The sequence below is a fragment of the Lathyrus oleraceus genome, chromosome 6 (genome assembly GCF_024323335.1).
Source record: "Lathyrus oleraceus cultivar Zhongwan6 chromosome 6, CAAS_Psat_ZW6_1.0, whole genome shotgun sequence".
Lineage (NCBI taxonomy): Eukaryota > Viridiplantae > Streptophyta > Magnoliopsida > Fabales > Fabaceae > Lathyrus > Lathyrus oleraceus.
In genome coordinates this window covers 243,459,110-243,467,966 of record NC_066584.1, presented here as the reverse complement: position 1 = coordinate 243,467,966, position 8,857 = coordinate 243,459,110, and the positions used below count along the sequence as shown (strand labels likewise).

Genomic DNA, 8,857 nt, shown 5'->3' with positions numbered 1-8,857 from the left:
TGTTCATCCTACCCGGTGACAGACATTATCTCTTTGGTATTCTATCTAGTAACTGATATATAATTTCCATTTCTCCCCGACAGTTTATCCTTGATATGTTCATCCTAACCGATGATGGATATTTTTCCTTTGAAATTATCCTTGATATGTTCACTTTAAATAAGTGACAGATACTCTCTCTTTGGTCTTCTACCCAGTAACTGGTAGTTGTAAATCCTATTTAAGTTCTCTCCCCAATAGGTTATTATTACCCAGTAATAGGTAACGAATACACCTCTTTCTCCTCAACGAGTCATCCTTGATATGTTTACCCTAACCGGTAACGGATGTCCCTCTATCAGAGAATATTATCTTTCTACCCAGTAACCGCTAATAGATAATAGATCTTTGGTACTCCTGTGTTGAAGTTCATTCTTCCCTAGTTAAGTTTGAGTGCGTATTTCCTCAGTGGAATCTCCTTTTCCTGTTTGATTCGAAGTATTTCAGTTTTGTTCTGATGTCCCCATTTCCTCTACAGATTCCCCTTATCCCTAGACTGAGTCCTTCCATTAATTTATTTTCATGGAAATTCCCCTCGTGTCTCCAACAGTTTTAAGTCGTAGCCTGGCATATACATAAATTTTTATTCCCCCCAAGGTCTCTGTCTCCCCAGTGAGTTTTCCTTACAGAATGCATGGTGCTCCTGTGGACCTTAAGACTCTCCCGGATTCTTTTCCTTTGTAGTAATATATTTCCCACAAAGATTATTTTAGCATTCATATCATATGCATCATGAGGTCTCTTAGGGACCAAAATTTGTTTCTATAAGTTGTTATTTAAGTCCATTCTACTGAGTTGATACAAAGATTTTAACCTTCATATCCTCAGTTAGAATGTCCTTAAATAGGGGCAGCTGTAAGACCCCAATTTTGACCCTAAGATCCCTCATGCTATCTCATCATTTGCATTGGCTTTGGGATCACATCTTGGCATCCTACTTACCCCTCATTCATTGGGTTTGCATTGGGAGAGATCACCAAACATATTTGATTGTATCATACTTTGTTTTTCATTATTTACTAACCAAAATACCAAAAATATGTCTATGTATAGCTTTGTTTCTTTTGCAGGTAGTGTGTGCATCCACCAATGCCTTATCAAGCTCACAACTAGGATTTGAGACCCTAAAGGCAAGGATATTAATAAATATATGGTTCACATTGTTTCTAGACATAATATATGGATCCCCATGATCTTCATTTATCAATTTGATCAAGAAATCATCAAGAGTTTGAAGCTTGTTTGCCTTGGAAGCCCTAATTCATCTGGGCATCTTGTGTGACTTCCTCAGCAAGTTTCTTTAGCAATTGATCAAATATATCAAATTATACTTCATTATACATCATCTTATGCATATATGATCCTCCATGAGTCCCAAAGACCAAGAGAACTTCAAGTTTGCAAGTTGGTTCATTGTGGTTGACCAGAGAAAGTCAACTAGTCAAAACTGGGGTTCACTATCTACTATCTCCTACAAGTTTTGTCATATGAAAATGACTCCAAGATAAAAGTTACTCCTTATGACATCCCAAACAAATTTCATGTTGAGGTCAAGAGCTAGTTTTGCTTGCAAAGTCACTTTTTATGGTGAAAGATTATAGGTCATTTTGTTTGTGCCCTAGTTAGGAGGTCAACTTCCAAGGACCATAACTTGCTCAATTTGTATGATATGAAGGCCATCCAAGTTTTATGATTAATTTAAAGATGTACTCTCCAACTTTTATTCTTTGATAAACTTCAAATTCAACTTGCAAGGGCATGTGCAAAGAGGAAACATTATAGGTCATTTTGGGTCATTACCATTAAACAAGCAATTTTTCCTCAACTTATAAAATACATAATGCCTTCATGCCAAATCCAAATGAGGTCAAATTTGTGACCAAATTGAATAGGATTGAAAGAGATACAACTTTGAATAGGATTGAAAGAGATACACCTTCTGTTTTGAAGTTCAAACTCCAAGGATTCATAGTCTTTCTCATCTCAATTATTCACTGCAAGCAAGAGGACGAAGAATCAAGCAAATCCAAATCGAGATCAAGCCAATTTGAAGCTACCCAAAGGTGATTTTTCAGAAACTTTGAGCCTTCGATTCTCTCTCAGTTCTTCATTATTCTCTTTGATTTTTCGTTGGATGAAATCCTACCAATATATGCAACAAGATTGGGTTGCTTTGAGGTCAAATCGAAGCAACTCAAATCATGAACCTCAAATTTCAAATCCATGTATCTTTTTATATACTTGGAATTGGAAGAAATGGAGGTCAGATTCATGCTCCTGAGCATTTTTCCTTCAAAAACATGTACTCACTTTTCATTTTCCATTGGGTTGAGGGTGGACTAGTCCAGTGAGGTCCACCGGAGAAAAAGACCGAAGTTAGGGCTCCGATGGTGCGTTGGCACCTTCCCAACCTTCTGATTTGTTTCAAACGTTTTAATCACATCCTTTGGTTCAGATTACCATGTGTATGGTGCGTTGACTGAAGCACATCGTGGATAACACATGCTTGGCAATCAGATTTGCCACCTCAATTAATGAGTGAGATCTGATGGCCCTTGTTTTTTCCAATTTCTTTTTATTTTCTGAATTTTCATTTAATCCCTTTATTTTGTTTAATTCATATTAATTTCATTTTTAATCCAAAAAATATGGGACTTTCACCAAAAATCTTTAAATATTTTTCTCTTCCATATTCTGAATTAAAATTATTTTTTGGTATTTTTCATAAATTAAATGTTTCTATGCATATTTTTAATTGTTTAAAAATAATTCTGACTTTTTAAAAATTGTGAAATTTTTTGTCTAAGGTCATTTAACCTTGTTTGACCTAGGATAAATCCATTGGCCATTTATTTGGTGTTTTGAAGGGATTTTAGATTTTGACCAAATTAAAATGCATTTTAATTCATTTTTAAATTGAATTTTAATTGATTAAATGTATAAAAATTATGTTGAGCCATTTTTATGGTCTTGTGATGTTTGACTTTCTGTTTGGACCTTGGTCAAGATTGATTTGACTTTTGTTGGATCAAAGCCATTGGATTTAGGGGATTGATGAAATGTACATTTCATCTCCCAAAATGAATGGATGGTTTTGATTAGATAAAATTCTTCCCATGATCAATTTGTGTTTCTATCTTCCCCTTCCTCTTTATCTTCATCCCTGTTCTTTCTCATTCCCTCATTTGACCAATGAAATCTCTAATGTCTAAAGGCTAATTGATTCATCAATGACCTTGTGTCAGATGAATCAATACAAGTATGACTGAGATAAGTCATTCCCTTTTGACTTTTCTTTTAGTGTATGGTATATTTTAGGAGTTTATTTCTTCATACAGAATCTCTAACATGCATTAACACCTAAATTTCTATTGCCCGACCTCAGATAGTTGTGACTTCTACATAAGTCCAATTATGATTTCTTAATATAGAGCTAAATTTAACCCTCAAGGCATAGCATTCTATTAAGTGAGATTGTAAGTCTCCAATTCTTCATGGCATTGTGTGGAGACTTGACCTTTTTTCTTTCATGGGAGCTAGTGGCATACTTGTTGAATTATCCAAGTTGGAGTCTTTCTCATAGAAGATATCTTGGTTTAAGGATTCATATTATGAATGAATGGTTGAGTGTTCTCCAAAGAATGACTTAATCAATTAAAATCACCATTAACACTTGACTAACATTTGACTAATTCTTGTTAATATTGCTTTACTTTCAAGTCATTTACTATTATGCAATTTAAATTGCAGTCATTTATCATTCATTTCCATTTACATTTCATATAACTTGTTTATGATTATGTCTTTTTCACTGTGCTCATTTGAGCCATATCTTGTGATTGTATATACTTGTTTGTGTGTTTTGATTTTGTTTACGGTCTTAGACTCTAAAACGCCTAATAACAACAAGAACCCTAAAAAAATATCTGGTGGACTGTTGAACTTGATCTGAACTTTTGGACTTAGGATCAGACAACATCCACTGTGCTAAAAGGACTTGGCCAATGCCAACATTTTTAGACTGAGCTATTTAAACCGTGCCTTTATCTGATACAAGCCTTGGGAATTTATTGGGTTCATCTTCTATTCTATCTTTGTGCTTAATTGTTATTGTTTGATGCTTTGTTTTGAGTTGATCAAGGAATATTTCATCTGATACATGAGAAGACAATGAAGACTGCTAGCTATTAGAGTTGTTTGCTTTGATGTGGCTATCTTTATTTGATGCCTTGGTCTTCATGATGCCTGGATATTGCTCATTGCTTATTTAATTGTTGCTTGATTAAAGTTCAAAGGAAAATGGGTTTCTATATGACATTCTTGTCTGTTGAATTGCATCACATTGGTCAGATCTTTTCAACTCTTAACTTTTAATTTTGTGCTTATGATAACCTCTTCATCTCCTCCCATTTCTTAAATTTCAAAACCCCTCCCCCTTTTCAAAAACTTTCTTTGCTTGTGATTTCAAACTTAGACTTTATTTTAATAATTAGAAACTTTGGCCTTATGCCATTAAATTTTCAAACTCTTCCTTAAATCAAATTTGTAAATAAACTTAATCATATTGACTTGAGATTTCAAAAAAGACAAAAAAGAACTAACAACTCCACTCAAAATTTTGTCCTTTTGTGCCCTTTTCTTGTTAAACTTTTGTTAAAAACAATTCACCAACTCATTTGAAATTTTTACCATGAACTACGAGGTTTTGATCCCTCATTTTTATGTTGATACGTAGGCACAAGATCGAAGATCTTGTCAAACACAAAAATATAATCAATGATTTCTTTTCTCACCCCCCCCCCCCCCCCCCCCCCCAACTCTATTTTATCAAACATCATTTATACCAAAGACACATGCATACATAAAAAAGGGCTCTCTAAGAGTATCTAGGATACTTTGAGTGCTAACATCTTCCCTCTATGTAACCAACCCCCTTACCTGTAATCTCTGACATTTTATTAGTTTTGATTTGAAAACTTCTTATCTTTGGATTTTGTTTGTACTTTTTCTTTTTCCTTTGGAAACAATAAAAGCGCGACGGCGACTCTGGTTTTATTGACGTTAAGCTTATCTATAGCTTGATGGTGATGAATTTACCGCTACAAGACCCCCTTTAATAGATACAAATTAACATCTCTAATTACAACGCATAAAATGTCCATATAATTTTTTATCATCTTATTTTTATTTTCATGACTAACTACATCCTCTCAAAGAGACACAATATCTTAAGTGTAAAAACGATGACAATCATATCATATTGCAATTTTATATTGCATATATTTGTGTTTTTTCTATTACTAAACGACAGTCAGTGTTTAGAGTTTCAATAAAAAAACTTAATTAAATTCTGATATTAGAATTGTAATTTAACTAAAATTTTCTTCAGCGTAAGCAAACTTTTAATTCTCGTAAATTGGAATCAGTACTATCAAATTGTATTTTAATGAATATACTAATGCTATAAAAATGTTAATTTAAATTATCAAAATTTAACTAAGATTCTTGATAGAAAAATTATAAAAAAGAAGTTTATTATGAGTTTTATTCAGATCCACAAATTTTATTCATAATCATGATAAATACTTTCAAATAACATTTGATCAATCGAGTGATCAATCGAGTGAAGCAATCTTAGCATCAATCTCCTTAATTTTCTCATCTATCATCTTGCTGAAATCAATTGAATCGCCACCAATAGTGAGGTTGGCTAACAGATTTGTAAGAAGATCCAACTCTTTCTTCCGATTGTCTTGTTTCTGCTTTTCCAATTTGTCTCTAGCTTCAACAATTTTCTGTCGGATGAAACTCTCTTGGTTCACATTCTCTGTTTCAACTGTCAGAGATGAATTCTGACACCCCTCAACATCTTGATTGCCTACCTGTGAATTATGAGAGATCTGATTTTTAAAATTAAAAGGCTGGAAATTATAACAATGGTTGAAACATCATAAAGAGTTTGAATTTTTCTTACCTTATTCGAGTCACCCTTCTTATTCATGGTCGTAACAATGTTTCGAAAAATTAACACGAAATCAAATTTTGTGTGTGTTATTTTCCTTATACCATTATGCTTTTATAGAGTTATATCTCAAACATCATTAAGTCTTTGTTTGGATACTAGATATTCTTTTTGATTTAAAAAAAGAAAGAAATTTAGAATGTATTATTTTCATTTTTTTAATTTTTTAATTTTGTGTGTTATATTGATAATTAATTGAAAATCTTTTTTTAAAAATCATCATGCTCTAATGTACGCAGGGACGGAGGGAGATATAGAGCAATGGGGATGCTGCCCCCACTTACTTTTTAAAATTAATTATATAATTTTTTTAATATTATTTAAGTAATTGTATTTTAATAACTTAATTTATTTTAAATATAATTTAAGATATTTCTCCTACTAAATTAATATTTTCTTAAAAATATATTGGTAAAATATTTTGTCTTTATTGATATATTTATTTTTTGATATTATAAATCAACAATTTTAAAAAAAATAAAGTATTTATTTTAAAAATTATTTTTTGTTGTGGACAAAAAATTTTTTTAATAAAGATTAAAGATGGTGCCTTGAAATTATAAAATAGTTTTACATTATTTTTCAATAAAAATTCATTAATGTGAAAAAAATCCATTAATATGCCATGTCATTAATGTAATTTTAAAATATAAATGTGATTTGGTGGAATATAAATTGTTGATTGATCGACAATGTAACATTATTTTAAATTATTGATATATATTCTTTTTTCTCGTTTCAACAATAACTTTGTGAAAATTAAATATCTAACAATACAAAATATTAAATATTAAATAAAATTTGATTATATCATAAAAATATTTTTTTTAATAACATTAAAAATAAATTAATTATACAATAATTTAATTAAAATTTATTTGCTCAAACTTGTTAATATTTATGGCTCCGTCCCTGAATTTAATTATATTTGTATAAAAATGAAAAATTAGAGAAAAATATTTTTTATTAATTAAAGTGGTACAAAGGGTTATTTTAAAAGTTTAATAAAATTTGAAACTCAATACAATGAACATGCAATACTTTCCTCTTACTTCCTCCATCACATACTGATTTATATAATAAAAGTATTCTAAAATGAATTATTTTTTAATATCTAATATAATATTATTTGCTTTTGATATTTTTTTCTCTAATTAATATTATTTCCATCATTCTCAATATTTAATAAAAAATATTTTAGTAAAAATATTCTTCTCTCTTTTTATTTATACACTTTTTTATATGTATAAAATGATCAACTAAATCATTCACTATGAAACAGAAAGAGGAATGCAGTAAATTTGAAGAAATTTATATAAATATGTAAAATTATTATCATTAAGAGATTGACTTTATAATCTTAAAAGGATAAATTTCAAGTATATATAAGATATTTATTAAATAACCATTAAAGTGTTAGTGTTATTAATAATATTTTCTACTTTTTCAAATACAACTTTAAAAATGGATTTAAAAATTATGCCCCCAGATTTATTTTTGGGGTTTTCATTTGAAATTCAATTAAAAATAATATTTATTTATATTTTGTTTCCATTTAAATGTAATTTTATATGATTATATTATATCTTAATTTAAAAAAATTTATTTAAAATATCTATAAATTTTTAGTTTTAATATGATTAATTATAATCATAATAATATTTATTTTTAAATTTTGTTATTATGCTTTTTACAAAGTATTGTTTATTTTTATTAATATAGTTTTATAAAGTTACACCTAAGGTCGTTAAAATTGCGATTTAAAATCTAAATTTTATAGATTTCATGTTCTAGATCAATATTTTGTGTTATATTATGGGTAAAAATGTTTTTATGTAAAATCGTATTATAGAATGATTTTAAACGATTTAAATCATTCTAAAATCGATGAAATCATGTAAAATTATTGGATTTTACTATTTGACTCAATTTTACTTTTTTTTTGGTTCAAATTTTAACATGTCTATTTCATATTTTTGATACTAATGAAGATGAAGATGAAATAACACTTTTTTTTTAATTTAAGAAATTTACAAACTCTTATTTTTTTATAATATTTTGAATGTTACTTTTTATAAATTACGGATAATTTATAAAGTTTTATATAAATTTATAAATATTAAATTTTATGGTGATTTAATATATTTTTTCTTTATAATTAAGATAATGTTTTAGAATAAATAATTAAATATATATATATATATATATATATAATTTAAGAAATTTACAAACTCTTGTGTTTTTATAATATTTTTAATGTTACTTTTTATAAATTGCGGATAATTTATAAAGTTTTGTATAAAACAACATTATTTTCAAGCATTGTCTATTTTTATTTCGCAGTAACATTTCACGAAGTGATGCTTCTCTTCGAATTCAAAAGTTCAAACGCATGCATCGACCAAAACGCATGCATCGACCAAAAATTCTGATGTGTAAGTGCGCAAGTGCTACCTACAAACCGCCACTAACGCCTCTACGTTCATGCCCTCGGACCCGGTCCCATGGTCGGTGTTGTCAGTGACGACATCGACGGGGATGTATGGATGAGACAAGTTGCATAATACTTGGGACCACCACATTTGTCCATCTGACACTCTATCCTCTTTTGTCATTTGTTGAGTTAATGTTCTTAACTCTTTATAAAGGCTTTGAATGTGAGGAAATCTTTCTATGTGAGACTATTTCCCTTGTGTTTATTTGCTTTTACTCTATTCCATTTTTCTTATCATATTAGAACATATACTCATGGGCATTTAATGTTCATGGATTTATAATAGTGAGACTTTTAACACA

General features: G+C 29.4%; 1 protein-coding gene across 2 annotated transcripts; it reads right to left on the bottom strand.

Annotated features, from left to right (window-relative positions):
• Positions 1-5,556: 5,556 nt before the first annotated feature.
• Positions 5,557-6,134, bottom strand: LOC127093385 (uncharacterized). 2 transcript variants are annotated; one of them, XM_051032310.1, is made up of 2 exons: positions 6,014-6,134; positions 5,557-5,921 (listed from the first exon to the last, which is right to left on the bottom strand). In XM_051032310.1, exons 1-2 carry the CDS (start codon positions 6,038-6,040, stop codon positions 5,655-5,657), a joined length of 294 nt encoding a protein of 97 aa, XP_050888267.1. In that variant the 5' UTR covers positions 6,041-6,134; the 3' UTR covers positions 5,557-5,654. The 2 variants fall into 2 exon arrangements, with proteins under 2 accessions (XP_050888267.1, XP_050888266.1); XM_051032309.1 differs by having other exon boundaries at positions 5,557-5,939; positions 6,014-6,131.
• Between the last annotated feature and the right edge of the window lie 2,723 nt (positions 6,135-8,857).